Raw genomic sequence first — 16,570 nt, 5'->3', positions numbered from 1 at the left:
TGCCCTCAGAAAAGAAAATCCAATTCCGCGTTTCCACTATTATTGTACCCCCTTATTTATTAATTTTATTATTGTTGTTGTCACTGTCACATATACACGTAGTCACATATGATCAGATCGGATTATTATTATTATTATTGTCTTTCTAAAAAAAATCATATTATATAAAAATATTGTTTGGTGTTGAGAAGACAATTCCTCTTCAGACGGCCACAAAGTAAACGCCTTCTTCTTCCTCTTCTCATCAAACTTCACACTTCACGTTTCAGCTTTCATTCTGTTGACTGTCAAACTATATATAAAGAGAGAGTTTGTGTGTAGTCTATCTGCTTTCGTTGTGTTTTAATTGATCTCTGGAAAAAGACTTAGTTTCACTGATATAGCAATTGCCGTGCCGTCGATGCAAAGAAGGAAGACACCGCACTGACAAAGATGGATAAGAAGCGTTCAGGCGCATCTGGGGGTCTCCTCTACAAGATCAAGGTTGCTTTATTCTTCTTCTTCTTTCCATGTTCTTAATTCTCGATAAGCAATTCAATTTTGATTTACCAATTGCTTCTCTGAAAAATTGAAAACCAGTATATATATATATATATATATTCAAACAAGTTGGTTCAGAACTTATAGAAAGCAAATTTGATTTAGGGCTTTTACATCTTTGTAATTTCTTCATGTTTACTTGTTTACGTAACTTCAGAGAGCTGCTTGTCTTGATTCATCATCGTCAGACACTGGAAAAGGGCAAAGTAAGTCATCGAGCAATAAAGTGGCTCATGGATTCCATTTAGTGGAAGGGCAGTCTGGTCATGACATGGAGGACTACCATGTTGCTGAATACAGGAATCAGAAGGGGCATGTGCTTGGATTGTTTGCCATATTTGATGGTCATCTTGGTGATCGTGTCCCCAGTTATTTGAAAGATAATCTTTTCAACAATATACTTGAGGAGGTGTGTCTTCATAAATACAAACTCCATTTCCAATTTACTTTGTGTTTTTGTTAGTTTATTTACACCTCTATGTTGCTTAGTTTTCTCATCTTTTTCAAAGTTTGTCTGAATCTTTAGAGAAATGAGGACGATCAGAGTAGGTAGAATATCAATATACAACATGTAGTCACACGTCATCAATATGAATCCTGAAATCTTTTAATTGGGGAAGTCTGCAACAAAAAGCAAACAAGGTTGTGTCTCACTGCTTGGAGGTAAACATTTTTTTAAAACATGTAGGAACTTGAATCTAGATAACTATGTCAGGGATAGGAACTGCAGTACATCTGTAAAAAATTCTAGGTTTTTTGAATTAAAGCAAGTTGCGAAAAATGACGAAGATAGGGAAGACTACAAGATCTAACAGATCTCCCATTGATGTTTGGTAGTATACATATGGCAATGACATAGTTTGTTTGGTAGTATACATATGGCAATGGCATAGTTTGGTTAACTAGTTTTAACATGATTTTTAGGTCTTAGCAGATACTCTTAATGGAGGAAAATCATCTTATTACCAATTTATAACAACAGAGATGGTATTCAGAACTACACTAGCTAATATAGAATCAAGCTTGTTAGTTGTATGATTAAACATTAGGTGGGGCATTGAATTGATAAAAAAAGTTAACTATGAGAACTATTTTCTTAGGCAATTCATTGAGGCTATTTTTTTGTTCCTTTTGTGTGTGTGTCATTTACAAGACTGCAACTTGATATTTTTTTAGTTATGAACAAGTTGAAACAAAAATATTAAATGAAAAAATAATCCTGCAAGTTATTCCAAATGGCACATTGGTGCACTCTTAGCTAGAAAGAGAAGTAACATGTTTTTTGCTCTTTTTCCAAATATTTTTGTTTAGGACTTTTATCTATGAACAATCACACCTTAAATGACTTACAATTTAATTACGCTTTGGCAAATCAACAATGCCATTATAAATATATTTATTTATATATTGACAATTCAATCATGCCTCCTTTAAATATATTTATTTATACGTTGGCAATTCATTCATGCCTCCACAAGTATATTTATTTATACATTGGCAGTTCAATCATGCCTCCACAAGTATATTTATTTATACATTGGCAGTTCAACCATGCCTCCACAAGTATATATATATATATTTATACTTTTAAACTAGCAACTCATCCATGCTACTTATGTATGTATTTTATTCATATAAATACTTAGGTAATATATTTACGCCTTTGGCAACTCATCCATGCCTATAATTGAACCACGTACCAAACCTTAAAAGTTAATTTATCAACCAAACAATTCTTACATAGGCAAATTAACTTATCAACAAAACAACTTATACCTAGGCATTCCATGCATATCATATGCATATAATTAATTTAATAACCAACCTGTCCAGATATACCAAATAAGACTAATAATATTGATTTGTCAAATAATATGTATATATACACATATATTATTTAATATATATATGTATATAACACCTTCCTTAATAATCCTTGATTATTGAAAATCATATATACATATATATATCAATAAATACACACACACACACACACACACACACACCATCCATACAACTCATAAATTAATTAAACCAGATATACACATATATACCTCCTTCCATCACCAATATATTAATTTAATTATATTTATGCAAATTAAATGCTACTAAATATCGTCATAAATGGTTTCCCATAAATACTCCATCTCGGTTTAAATAATTTTCCGACACCGTCTTACTAAAACGTAAATATCTCCTAGTAGGATGAGAATCTAAGAATGAAATTGGTACCATTGGAAAGAGAAGGAAAAATTCGTAAATTTGAACTCAAGAATGACTCAATTTCGATTTAAGATAACTGAGTTATGATCGTTTAAATTTCGAGTAACAAAATAGGCAGAATAATAGGTTGAGCTCAATCGCTATTGTGAGCGCGACTGTACCAGATTAAAGACGACACGTGGCGCACTATGATTCACTGCTACATCAACTCTAATGGTGCGCGCCGCACCAGATTATTTCAAAATTGACTAGACCCAATATATGGTCCAGGTGCATGCTTGTACCAGATTAAATAGTGCTGCATTTCACTGGATTATCTGCCCTTCATCATCACAATTCAATGGCCATGATTTGCGTGCGCATGGTAGAGAAGTAAGCCGCGCCACACCGAATCAAAACCTCCTTTGATGTGCCGATCCACAGACACAGTGTATATATATATATATATATAAAGGCACATTGGTGCACTGTTAGCTAGAAAGAGAAGTAACATGTTTTTTGTTCTTTTTCCAAATATTTTTGTTTAGGACTTTTATCTATGAACAATCACACCTTAAATGACTTACAAATTCTATTGGTTTTTCTTCGAAAGTCATAAAAGATAACACTAACATTAATTTATTAGTTTTTTTTTTAGGCATCAAGTTCTTGGACCAAAATTACTTGATTATCAGCCTAGCTCTACAGCTACGGCTAGGTTGAGAGTTATCTAAGTTGCACATATTCACTTAGGGGATGTTTAGCTATGCAGGGCAATGGACACTACTAGGATCTGTGTGTATGAATTGTAGACATGAGGTGCACCATAGTTGTTAAGGCTCAAGGCACACTAAGGCGCCAAAGGCCTTCTAGAGCCAAAGTGCAAGGTGCAATATAAGGTGCAAGCCTGATTGAAGTAAGGCGCATGTGTAATAATAATGCATATTTGAACATATATTATTATTTATATTCAGAATCAAGCACTAACTGCAATTAATGTAAGTAGTAAACCATAAATTTATGAATTTTGTCAAATATTTCATAATGTTAAATAGGATGATATATGACATAGAACATTTTAATTTATTAGTCATTAAATAATAAAGAAATGGTACGAATAAGTGATTAAAAAAATAAAAGGCGTGTCTTTTTTAGCATGGAGCCTACTAAAAAGGCGAACTTGAGGGCTTTATGTGAGCCTGATTGAAGGGGCCTGACATGTACTAGGTTGAGGCGCTCTAGCTCATACTTGACGAGCCTAGTGCTTTTTCGGAGCCTAGGCATGTCTTTAACAACTATGAGATGCACTGAGGGTTTATAAAAAGTGCTATTGGTGGCGCTGGTCCTCCAATAGCGAGATTAAAAATCAATTAAAAATTTAAAGGTGTGATGGAAGGAAACCGGACTTTACATCAACTTTATGTTTGTTATGTATAGTGATATAGATATTTATTTATTGCCCTGTCTGCTCCTTGGAATTTTTGAGTCGTGTCATATATGAATATTGTGTTTGTGTTCATGTCATATTTGCAACCTACATTTAAGGATATATTAAAAGAGTTTCTATAAAATAGTAACACAAATTATCTAAATTCTACCACAAATTAACTATTTTATTTTCTTTAAAACTCTATTACATATAACCTGTATTTATCTATTTATTATGAGTTTTTATAATAAAATTAAATCTAATTAGACGAGGATAAAATCAGTTCTGGGAGGTGTTTGCCTTAGTGTCTTCAAGAACAACAAAATCAAGTACATTTACTTCTTTGTGTCTGTTCTCTCTCTCTCTCTTTATAACTTTTTTGTGTCAACCAAAATTGTTATGTTTGGTCAAACATATTCAATTTATGTCCTGTTGATTTGGTACAGTCAAATTTCTGGAAAGAGCCAGAGGCAGCAATAAAGAGTGCATACCGCTCTACTGATAAATTTATTCTGGAGAACGCAATGCAGTTAGGGCCTGGTGGCTCAACAGCTGTTACCGCAATTGTTATTGACGGCAAAGATCTATGGGTGGCCAATGTTGGTGATTCAAGAGCTGTTGTATGTGAGAGGGGGTCTGCCAATCAACTTACTGTGGACCATGAACCACACAGTGAAAGGAGGAGGATTGAAAAACAGGGTGGCTTTGTGACTTCACTTCCTGGTAAATATATTTCATCTTGCAATGAAACTTCACTTGGTAATATTCTTTGTGGAGATCTTATCTGACAATACCTATAAAAAGTAAAGTCACAAGTCAAATTCTAGAGATGGCAACGTAATCTTGAAACCACATTGGAGTGTGGCAAGATCATAAATTTAAAAAGTAGGTGCTCCGCTCTCCTTATAGTGAAAAATTGAACTCTTATTTCAGGAGATGTGCCGAGGGTTAATGGTCAACTTGCAGTAGCACGGGCTTTTGGAGATCAAAGCCTTAAAGCACATTTAAGTTCAGAGCCTGATGTACGACATGTACCTATTGACTCAAATATAGAGTTTGTTATATTGGCAAGTGATGGCTTATGGAAGGTCAGTTTTAAAACCATCTTATTAATAAGAACTCTTCTTCATTTTCTGTCATTTGATTTCTTTATATACTATATTTTATGTTTTCGTTCTTAAATTAATTGAAGATGTTTTATATGCATATATACGTACGTATGTATGCATAAGACATAAACACCTGTGCCTTGGCAGGAACTTGAACCTTTCAGCTCCTCTTTTTTGGAGTGGAAGGATAAAGTACAACTCAATCTAACAGCTCGTGGTGGTGTTCTGTATGCAATTATATATGGAATCATTGCTTTAGGTTTTTCTGAGCCAGGCCTAAAGTGAGTTTGTTGTTCTTATCTTTGAAATGATCACATCTGTTCCTGGCACACTGCAGCCATAGAAAGTGAAGATGTTATGGTTATACGTGGTTTTGTAATGGGATGACGACATTGCCGTATACTTTTGAAATGTACCTTTGGCAACGTATCTGGACAAATTTTTTTTTTTTTTTCCCCCGGTGGTATAAGATGGAATGAAGTTGAGATTATTTTACCACTACACCAAACCATGGTCCCTACTCTAGCAATATTATTTAATATAAGAAAAGAGTTACAATGATAAATTAATGATAAAGCTAAACTAAGTGAGCTGTCTTCCAGTTAAATTTTTATTTTTATACAAAAAATTAACTGCTAATTGTGCAAATATTTTAATTCCTGATATATTACTTACATAGTTGCATAAATTTTAATATCAACTGTGTGGATGTCTCTAAACCAGAATGAATAGCTTTCAAGAAAGTGGGTTAAATGTGCTGGGACAGGTTTAGTTGTGATGGACTGAACAGAAGAATTCATTGGGGATGTGTTGGGGGTAGTGTGAAGTTTGGCAGGTTAGAAAAGGAGACAATCCCTCAGTCGTCCCGTTACCAACACTAGGAAGAGCAGGAATGTGTGCATTCTTTTATTAAGATCATTCATATCAGAAAAATGGGATCTTGATGATAGTTAAGTTTCTCAAGGTTTGGAGTTTCAATTAAAGTTTATGTGCAGATGTGTGATGTGACAAGATATAGGGACCACTGCTTTGTGCAGTAGCAAAATGCTCAGGCTCTCAAGCGTGAAAACATGGGTTCAAATCCTAAGCGCAGTCACTTTATGCAAATGATGCTACATGATAGGTTTGTATTCAGTCTGCCCCTTCCGGCACCCTCGATTAATAAGGATAACACTGGGTAATGATCCTTTTACATGTGACCAAATATCAATTGTGGAAATTTGAAGAATCAACTATTGTATCTTGTCAAGTGACTTTCATAGTGTCATGCGAGGACAATTTAAATATAATATATATGTACAGGTGTATATACACACACATGTTTGGAATCCCAGTATATATTGCATAGTTTTTTATCTGCATATTTGTAAAATATCCCTTTTTTAAGGTCAATGATCATTTATTTTTCTGGTTTGAGTGTCATATCTAATTTTATGTTATGGCTGAAGGATAATGTATTGTGTTGAAGTCTTAGCAGCTTGGGCATGTTAGATGAGATGAAGATGCTGCTGTATCATCTCTTGTGTAGGTTGAGAAATATAGTGAAGTAATTGGTGTTCTCTGGTGGGCAGGTTATGAAAAACGAAGAGGCAGTTGATATGGTGAAATCCATTAAAGATCCTCAAGCGGCGGCCAAACGTTTGACAACGGAGGCATTGGCAAGAAAGAGTAAAGATGACATATCTTGCATTGTGATCCGTTTTGGATGATGCTTCAGCCTTCAGGATAAAACCGTGATCGCTCCCAACGACCATAGTCTCTGGTGTGGTTGGTTCCATTGGAAGGTTGATGATATAGGAACACAAAGTGATTGAAAGAGCTTTATGTGTGTGCTAGCATTTCTTTGTAGTAATAATCATACTGGAGCAAGTTGAGATAGGAGTGTAATTAATCTGTTTTAGCTGGTGAAGAGAATTTCCCATTAATGCATTTGGTACCCATTTGCAGTTGCATGCTCTTGCAAAGGTCTTTTTTGTGGGTGAGGTGCTATTAATGGGGTATTTCTTACTTCAACTGGACACAAAAAGGGGAGGGGGAAAAAAAGTAGTAGTAAATCTGCGGTGTGTAAATTGATGGATATAAATAAGAAAAAATAGAACATTCAGTTAAGTATTATATCTTTGAGTTACATTGTTGATGAGCAAACGCGTGCTCAAATGCAGATACACTTTGTATGATTTAGGTTAAACTATCACATTACTTTATTCCCCATTCAAGAAATTTGGACGTTGTGAAGGTTATAATAATCTCCTCCATGGTCACATAAACTTTCAATAATTTATTGGCATATAATTTTTTTGATTTTCTTGCTTGGAAAGACCAAAGGAAAATAAAATAAAATAAAATTACAGTTAGAAATTGCATTTGTACCAACCTTCTTCACAGGGGTGATGGTAAAGGATCAGGCTTTAAGTGTCCATACGATCTTAGGTTAATAACTCTCCAAAATAAAAAAAATATTTTATTAATAGAAAAGTTAACATTTCTCTGTACTCATCCCAAATTAAGCCTATTGGTTCTTTATATCTTGCCATTCTTTGGGTTGCATTTTTATTTTTGTTCCCTTTTGCCTATCAATGAATTTTTGTTTTTAAGTTTACTCCAATGTCTCAAAAATTCACTTAATACTATTTTACAAAATTTAAAAATACAATATACATGGAATGGTTCAATTAAGTTTATAATCAAATAGACATGCAAAACAACTCAATTTTATCACACAATTATATATATATATATATTATATTTGTGCTTGATTTACATGCAAAGATTTTACATATAATAGGTAGAAGATAACACATTAAATTTTGAACATCTGTTTACAAATAAATGTGCCAATGTAAAATTTTTAATCCACAACTCTTAACTCTTTCATCAACCCAAGCTAAACTCTTTCATCAACCCAAGCTACTCAATTCAATCCAACCCAAATACATTCAAAATTTAAAATTTAGCTCGAGTTAAAATAGTCAAGTAAAAATTGAATTGACATTTGATTCCATCGAGGTAACATAATTATTCCTAAACTAAAATTATTTCCTTCCTAGTACAAATGTTTTGTGTTTTGATTTTGAAATTTTTATGATCAATTTTGACATTACTATCCATTATTATTTGATATATTTCTTTTGTTGAAATTCATTATTTTATACATTGTCTTTTATAACTAGAAGATTCAGCTTTTGCATTTAACAATCATAATGAATTCGACGTTTAAAATTAAGACAATATCAAAATAAAGATGTCAATGGGGCGGGTTGGGGTGGGTTTCTCAGTCCCCGTCCCCCTCCCCCCCATAACCGATTATTTTTTTACCTCTAATCCCCATAACCGTTCCTGCCCCATCCATTGCCTACCCCCGTGCCCCCCCCTCCCAAAAAAAAATTTGAGTTTTTTCAGATTCTTATTGTTACAAAATCAAACTGTGAAAAAGAATCAAAGTAAAAACTAGATGATGAAATCAAACTGAGAAAACAAAACCCAACTGTGAAAAGGTAGAACTTATTACTTCAAAATTTATATATATGACTAGGGTTTTAGCATTGATCGCAGATCTGTGGCCGAAAAAGAAGAGAGAGAATATGTTGAAGGACTGAAGGAAGTCACATGATGGTGTTGATTTGCTTCATCGCTTGGCTAAGGTTGTGGAGATCTGTGGTCGGAGAAGGAGAGAGAGAAGATCTGAAGCCGTAGGACGTTCGCTTTGTCGCGTCACTCACAACTTTGTTCTCTGGCTCTCATCTCTTGGCTGCTGCTTTAGAAGATAGAAATGATTACAGTTTATTTAGAAGTTACGGTTTATTTAGAAGTGTGTATATAATATATATATATATATAATATATTAAATTGGTAAGTACAATAAAATGGCAAGGGCTAATCGGAGTAATTCCATATGTAATCGGAGCGGTTGCGGGGCGGGGCTACCCCTCCCCCGCCCCAAATTCAGCGAGTTTTTTTTTTCCCAACTCCCATCCCCACCTCATTTAAATAAACGATTCTCCAAACCTGCTTTAAAAGGGTTTGGAGGGGGGATTCCCCAACAAGTTGGAATAAAATTGCCATTCCTAGTATTAAACAAGGTTTCGAATTTTTAATTTTATCAAACAACACCTAATTCAAATGTAAACTCCTACAACTAGTTAGGGCTATACACAAATCTAATTGTTTGTGGACACTTTAATATTAATACTTTAAGATGATTTATTATAAGTAGACAAGTCAAAGCTAGTCTTTTGAATGTTATTAAGTTCCACTCAAGTTGTTATATATACTTATAAACATAAAAATATATTTATAAACAAAACGTGTGTATAAATTATTTAAGTTGTTGATGAGTTGTTTTACGTTTTTTTAGTTTTGTTAACGTTTTTTTTTTTTTTTTTTTTTTTTTCAACTTTGAAGATGTCTTTGTCTTTTTGCACATGTAAGACGGTCGAGGAGATATGTATTAAAAAGCAATTAAATTAATAGAAAGCAACCAAGTAGTACAAAGCGGGTCTGGCTTGAGCTCCATCTAGCCCAAATAAATTTGAGCCCGGTTCAGATTTCATTTAAGCCCACAAATAGTTGGACTGAATGCGAAGTATATGGGCCAAATTTTCAGGCCAGTGGGTACCCTAGACAGTAGAAATAACTACTAAGCATGACTCCAGGACCAGGAGGGTCGTGAATGTGAAAAGCCGAGCTTCGATTTGTATTGTGAAGAAGAAGAAGAAGATAGATATAGACAGAGAGGTGGGGTAGAGAGAGAATGGAAATGGAAGGAGATGACAGTAGGAAGAATGAAGGCGATTCGACGAGGACGAGAATATTCGTTGGAGGATTGGGAGGGAACGTGACGGCCGATGATCTGCGGAAGACATTCTCTTCTTCTTCCGTGGGTGCTGTGGACTCCGTCGATATCGTCCGCACCAAAGACCGAAGCTTTGCTTACCTCGATTTCATTCCTTTTTCCGATAAAGCTCTTTCCAAGATCTTCAGCACGGTCTGTCTGTCTGTCTGTCTGTCTCTCTCTCTCTCTCTCTCTATATATATATATATATATATATATATTTCTTTGGTTCGTTTTGCTTTATATACACACACACACATATGTATATGTATGTGTGCATAAATTAAGGGTTTTGCTTTTGTGTTTTGTTAGAATTAGGATGGATGATTTGAATCGATTAAGAAGGATAATTAATTACATGATTTCGATATTTGTCTTGTTACTATTAATTGTTGTGGTGATACTAAGAAAAGGCTTAGGAACCCTTGATTAGTAGATAAATGGGCTGTTTTGGGACTTTCCAATTTCTTTGAAATGGTTAAATTCTGCGTGACTTGATAGTTTCTGCTCAAATAGGGCATTATCTCTCATTACTTATTATATTTATATAATTATCATATTCCTGCATCATAAAATTACTCTAAGCCAAAGGAATACTAGCTTCTCAATCTGCCTTGCTGCTTATGCTGCGTGGTACTTTCTGGCCAGAGAAATTCAAGAATTTCAAGTTGGTTTCTTCAAGAATTTGGGTTACTTGCTTAATATGGTTATATCTAATCACATTAATTTTACATTCTCTTGGTGCTTTTTAGTGAGTACTAAGGTAAAAAGACAATAATAAAACCATACTATCAAGAAAGAAAGAAAAGAAAAAGGCAGCACGTCAGAATTCGAAACGGGGAATTTCAGTTCAATAAGACCGTTTTAGCAATGATCTCAGTGACCTTTATTGGGTTGAAATGTTGTGGAACGGGGCCATGTTGTCCCTGACGCTTGAATCTTGATATGGCTTCAGAATACATGGGAAAGTAGAGAGATATTAATTGACGGAATTAGGAACAACTGGAGGAGAAGACTGAATGTTATAGAACTGAAGGAGGAGAGAATTTTAATTTCTCATTTGGAAGGAGAAGGAAGCAGATAGGCAACAAAATTAGGACTTGAGTATTCTAAGGTTCCATCTTCCAGATTTCTGGAGAGCGTTGAAAATGGATTTGCTTGAGGTAATCAAGCTTAAATTTCTTGTTTGATATGTCTCCCTATGCTCATCATAGTTTTCAAAGTGTCATTTGTATTGCATATATATTTCTATATTTTCTATATTGTGTATGTTGCATAGCGCAAGACAAACTTTAAAAAATTGGATTGAATTGAATAATCATAAACGATGATATCTAGTAAATGAGAAATGCTATATACAAGAAGCAGTTATTTATTTGGATGACAAGTGTCAAATATTCATTTCTTAAACAAGAAAAAAATTCTGAAAAATGGTATTTGATTGCAAATTATTAATTAAGGGCAGAAAAAACTCAGTAACACAATAAAGGTAAGAATATTTTCCAACAGTTCACTTAAAAAGAAATAGTTGCAAAAGTTTAGCAAAGTCATCAATCATCATCTCTAATAACAATTCGGCATATCCTGTGGTAATGTTTCTCAAAATTGATATTGTATTAGTAGTTTGGAAACAGTAAAGATGGTTTAGTATCTGCGATATGCTTCTATTCACCCTTAAAAATGTGTCATATCAATGTACTGACTACTATGCTGTTCCTTCTCTAAATTGAAACTCTTCAGTATAACGGATGTTTGTGGAAGGGCGGGAGGCTGAGACTTGAGAAGGCTAAAGAACACTATCTTCTTCGCTTGAAAAAGGAGTGGGCAGAAGATGCTGAACTTCCAGAAAGTACGCCTAGTAATGGCGTTGATGCCGCTAAAAACATGGAGTCTCTTGAAAACCCTAAGAAAGTCCTGAAGTCGGAGAAGATGCCACTTCGCCTTTTCTTTCCCAAATTAAAAAAGGTGAAACCTTTGGCTCTCTCTCTCTCTCTGGGTCTCATGAACTTTTCTTGTGTGTCTGGTTTTCGTCCATTTATTTAGCCTGCCAATGTGTTCATGACAATTCTTTCTGTATTACTGTCAATTCTGATTTGCGTGCAAATTTCACGAAACTAATGGGCCCGTTCTGTAATGACCATTGCAGTAATTCTTTCTGTATTACTGTCAATTCTGATTTGCGTGCAAATTTCACAAAACTAATGGGCCCATTCTGTACTTGGGCAAATTATTACTAGATAATTGTCTGTTGTCTGTTCACACGCATTGTGATAACAACTGGGTTTGCTTTTGTAGATGAAATCATTGCCTTTCAGTGGAACAGGTAAGCATAAATATAGTTTCCAACGCATTGAAGTTCCTTCCCTCCCAATCCATTTTTGTGATTGTGAGGAGCATTCCGGTCATTCTTACACTACCAAAGTAGAACACTTTCATGATCCTGAAACACAAAGGGGTGGCATAAATGAGGAAGAGCTTAAAATAATGAAATCGGTGATGAGCAAGATCTTTGAGAGGGAAAATATTTCAGAGTCTACACGTCTTGAGGCTGGGTCAGCCAATCAAGAAAAGAATTCCACTGAATCAATTGATGATTTGATAATGAAAGAGAGTGAAGCAGATGATGAGGCTGATGAAGATAACCTTATAATGAACATGGTGGCCGGTGGGAACAACAGAGTCGCTTTCTTTGGGAGCCAGGGCAATGAGACAATCTCAGCAAATGAGGTATAATTTAAATGCTCAGTTGCTGTAATGCAGTTGTCTCTGGGATTTACTTGTGTTAACCTCCCCTTTGTGGAGGAGGTGTGTTGAATCCTGGTAGGGGGCAATATTGTGAGGGCGCGTGCATTTGCTTGAACTTTCAAATAAAAATAAATAAATTAAAAAAAAAAAAAACAGTCATCTTTACTAGAGAATGTGACGTACTTTCTTGTTTCCTTCTTGTGCACCCAGGAATCAGTACTGCAAACTTCTAAATACAGGCCACCTCAGAATATGCTCAAAAGTCAGAAAAGAAATATTTTAACTTCCAACAAGAAGAGATCAGCTCATGCAGAAGAGAGTGACAAAAGTGAATTCGTGTCTGCTACCCGTAAGAGAAAGTCAGAGATACTACTGGATTCTGAAATCGTGGAACCAGATCCACAGTCTGCTACCCCTGAGAGAAAGTCAGAGATACTCCTGGATTCTGAAATCGTGGAACCATATCCACGTACCAAGCGATCAAAAACCAATGTTTCATGGTCACAGAAGACTGCCTGGAGAAACCTGATTGGTGAGAGGGGCAACAGTCCATTCCTTGTCTCCCAGATCATGCAAACCACTGCTACAGACGAAGAGCAACCCAAATCTGATGGCTCAAGTGTGCCTGACCTTGCTGAAAGCAAAAGGCAGAACCTAGAAAAACATGGAAACATGGAGATGCAACAACTTGATGAAAGTCGGCCTGCTAAACCAAATGAGGTCGTAAATAAATCTTCCAAATCCAAATCTGATGGCTCAAGTGTGCCTGACCTTGCTGAAAGCAAAAACCAGAACCTAGAAAAACATGGAAACAGGGAGATGCAAAAACTTGACGAAAGTCTGTCTGCTAAACCAAATGAGATCTTTAATAAATCTTCCAAATCCAAATCTGATGGTTCAAGTGTGCCTGACCTTGCTGAAAGCAAAAACCAGAACCTAGAAAAACATGGAAACATGGGGATGCAAAAACTTGATGAAAGTTGGCCTGCTAAACCAAAGGAGGTTGTAAGTAAATCTTCCAGAGGTGCTTCTTGGCTACAAAAATCCTCATGGACACAACTGGTTGGTGAGACAAACAGAGGTTCATTCAGCATCTCACAGATTTTACCAGGTAGTTTTGAAAGACAAGAGATACTGGAACCCAATGGCATATATACTACAAATTCAAGTGATAGTAAACATAGCAATTTATTCAAGCCAACTGGAAGTGAATTTCCAGGAGATGGTCCTAGAATTTTGGGAATTACAAACGAGAATGTTCCTAATAGTTCCAATATGGTTGCTTTGGCTGAGAATCGGAATGATACTGATCTGAATGTTGAGCAGAGTACTCCAGAAAATAATGTCCAGACTGTCAAAGAGAACAACGAGGTTTCTGCTCCAACACTTGGGAAAGAACAACATTCGGCACGAAAGCAAACATCTGTCAAAGACTGGGAAATCGGTGAAACTTGCCCTTTCATGAAGAGTGATGCTTCCATGAGAGAGTGGGTGAAAACTAAAGTAGCTCTAAGTGCTTCGCTCCAGAAAAAAGGTAGTGAGAAGAAGGCAGCATAAGCACTTCCGAAGTATGTTTGAAATTACTGGAGAAGAAAGATTCATGTAGTTGGCTCCAATCAGTTTGAATTAAGATTTTGTTGAGTTGGGTTGTGTTTTAAGTAAATTTGAGTAAGATGAGCATGGTTAAAAATCGACCAACATCAAAGCCCACAGACAGTAATGTTTCACTGCATGCTGTGGCCATTTGAGCTGTGTAATTTGGGCGATCCTGTTAATGATTTCGTGGTGCCAACTCTTCAAATTGTAGTCATAATACTTTCAACAGAAGATAATTTTAAGTATCCAATGTTTTGATTGCAAAATTGTTTTCTAAACCTGTTGTGGTTATTTAACTGTACTTTGAGGTATTAATTACCAAATTGTTTAGTATCCTTTTGTGCTATATCCTTCTTAGGGTTGTGATTTCATATAAACTGGCAGTTAGCATTTTTTTCAAATTTTCTTGTGAAAATCTCGTGTACGGTTCTGTAATAGCGAAGGAAACAGTGATGTTATCACCGACTGATTATCTAACAGTTCAAGTACAGTTGATATAGTTGAAGCACGGTCAAAATATGGGTTTTGGGGATGGAATTTGTGAAGTCAACCTATAGGTTTATCATTTTTTTAATTTCTTTCCTAGCGGAGTGTGGAAGGTTACCTTTTGATTTACCAGAAGAGGAAGAGGAGTTAGTGGCAGGTTATCAAACCGTATACATCTCCGATAGATGCAGTGTGTAAAGCCCGAGCAAGCTATTGACCAAAGTTTTGTTTTGCATTAATATTCATCAAAGAGAACTTCAAATTGACCTGTATCTTCTTTATTTTAGCAAGAGAATACCCTTTTGCTCTAATGGAAAAGCTTGCGAATAATTAATGTAATAGAGAATTTCAGCTTGACCTGAATCTATTTGGTTATATAAAGACACTGCTCCTTGTGGTTTAATTAGTAAGTCTTTTCCAAAAACTTTTATGTAACAGAGAACATAGACAACGTGTAAATAAGAAGGCAATTGTTTGATCTTAAAGAAGAAAAGGTCCCATGAGAGGAGCTTGGGCTAGTACTGTAAATGAGAGGTTTCAATAATCTAGCCTACCTATTCAGATTGTAGGGCCTGTTTGGCATTCGTTATAGAAACAACGTTTTGTTTTTTTTTTTTTTTTTTTTTTTTTTTTTTTTTCAGTATACAGAAATAACGTTTTTGTTTGTGATAATTTAAAATTTGTTGCAAGATTTTTGGAAGCAAAAACAAGAAAATATATTTGGTAAAAAAGAGATGCATTTCTTAAAAAAGTGCGCTAGTTTGAAAAATAAAATTGCTAACTTAAAAAGGTCATTTAAGAGTTTTTCTTCTTAAGGTATTGTTCATTTCTATAGTGTTGTTGCTACAGTGTGGGTTTTGGCCATTTTTTAAAGAACACAAATGGTATTATTCAAATCACAAAAAACGTTACTAAACACGTTTTTGTATTTTGGTTCGCTAGTACACTGTAATGTTTCCGATTTTCACTATTTTTTTTTCCCAGAATTTTTGTCGTTGCAAGGGCATTTTTGTCTTTTACCGTTTTGCGTTCCGGACACTACGGAGTGCGCTGGTTATGTCCAAGAGATTGTTTGGGACATTTCAGGGAGTTCAGGACTCTTTGAAATACAAGAGTGACCATTTTTACATTTTTCAGTTTTTTGGGCCGGACGGTCCCGTGTGGGACCCGCTACCGGAACTGTTGCTCACGGTGTTTTTGTTTGGGTCCATTTGCATCATATCAATTTTATTAAATATATTTTACGTGGTTGCAAATTAATATGTAAATGTGTATATATGTTGTGTGTGGTGTAAAATAAAAACAAAAAGATAAAAGATAAAATATTTTGGTAGGACTCACACCTTTATCAAAAAGGAATCAAGAGGCCATTTTTGCCTCATTTTCTCTTCTCTCTATTCTCTCTCCCGCTGATATATCTCTCTCACTCTCTCATTTCTTTTTTCTTTTTCTTTTTACTTCAATCTTTAAACTTATATCTCTCTTTCAATACTTAGTATTTTTAAGTGTCGTTTGCGGCAAATTGAAGCCCACGACGAGATCTATAAGTTGATCGGAGCAATTTTGTTTCCAGTTGGTTCTTCTCCTTATGCGTAAGGAGCTCTTTTCATATCAAGTGAGATTGGGTGTCCA

General features: G+C 35.1%; 2 protein-coding genes across 3 annotated transcripts; both read left to right on the top strand.

Moving 5' to 3' along the window:
• Positions 1-165: 165 nt before the first annotated feature.
• LOC132276922 (probable protein phosphatase 2C 44) lies at positions 166-7,408 on the top strand. The gene is made up of 5 exons (XM_059778567.1): positions 166-483; positions 698-949; positions 4,618-4,894; positions 5,105-5,259; positions 6,852-7,408. Exons 1-5 carry the CDS (start codon positions 433-435, stop codon positions 6,987-6,989), a joined length of 873 nt encoding a protein of 290 aa, XP_059634550.1. The 5' UTR covers positions 166-432; the 3' UTR covers positions 6,990-7,408.
• A 2,517-nt stretch (positions 7,409-9,925) lies between these two features.
• Positions 9,926-14,853, top strand: LOC132276921 (protein REPRESSOR OF SILENCING 3). 2 transcript variants are annotated; one of them, XM_059778565.1, is made up of 4 exons: positions 9,926-10,264; positions 11,852-12,076; positions 12,407-12,838; positions 13,067-14,853. In XM_059778565.1, the coding sequence occupies exons 1-4, from the start codon at positions 10,031-10,033 to the stop codon at positions 14,411-14,413; spliced, it is 2,238 nt and encodes a 745-aa protein (XP_059634548.1). In that variant the 5' UTR covers positions 9,926-10,030; the 3' UTR covers positions 14,414-14,853. The 2 variants fall into 2 exon arrangements, with proteins under 2 accessions (XP_059634548.1, XP_059634549.1); XM_059778566.1 differs by lacking the exon at positions 9,926-10,264 and adding an exon at positions 10,326-11,274.
• The last annotated feature ends 1,717 nt before the right edge of the window (positions 14,854-16,570 follow it).

Source organism: Cornus florida, unplaced genomic scaffold (genome assembly GCF_030987335.1).
Source record: "Cornus florida cultivar Cherokee Brave unplaced genomic scaffold, ASM3098733v1 CherokeeBrave_3.0.0_Hap2_Chr10, whole genome shotgun sequence".
NCBI classification, from domain to species: domain Eukaryota; kingdom Viridiplantae; phylum Streptophyta; class Magnoliopsida; order Cornales; family Cornaceae; genus Cornus; species Cornus florida.
The sequence above is the reverse complement of the archived record's forward strand: the minus strand, read 5'-3'. Positions and strand labels throughout refer to the sequence as shown.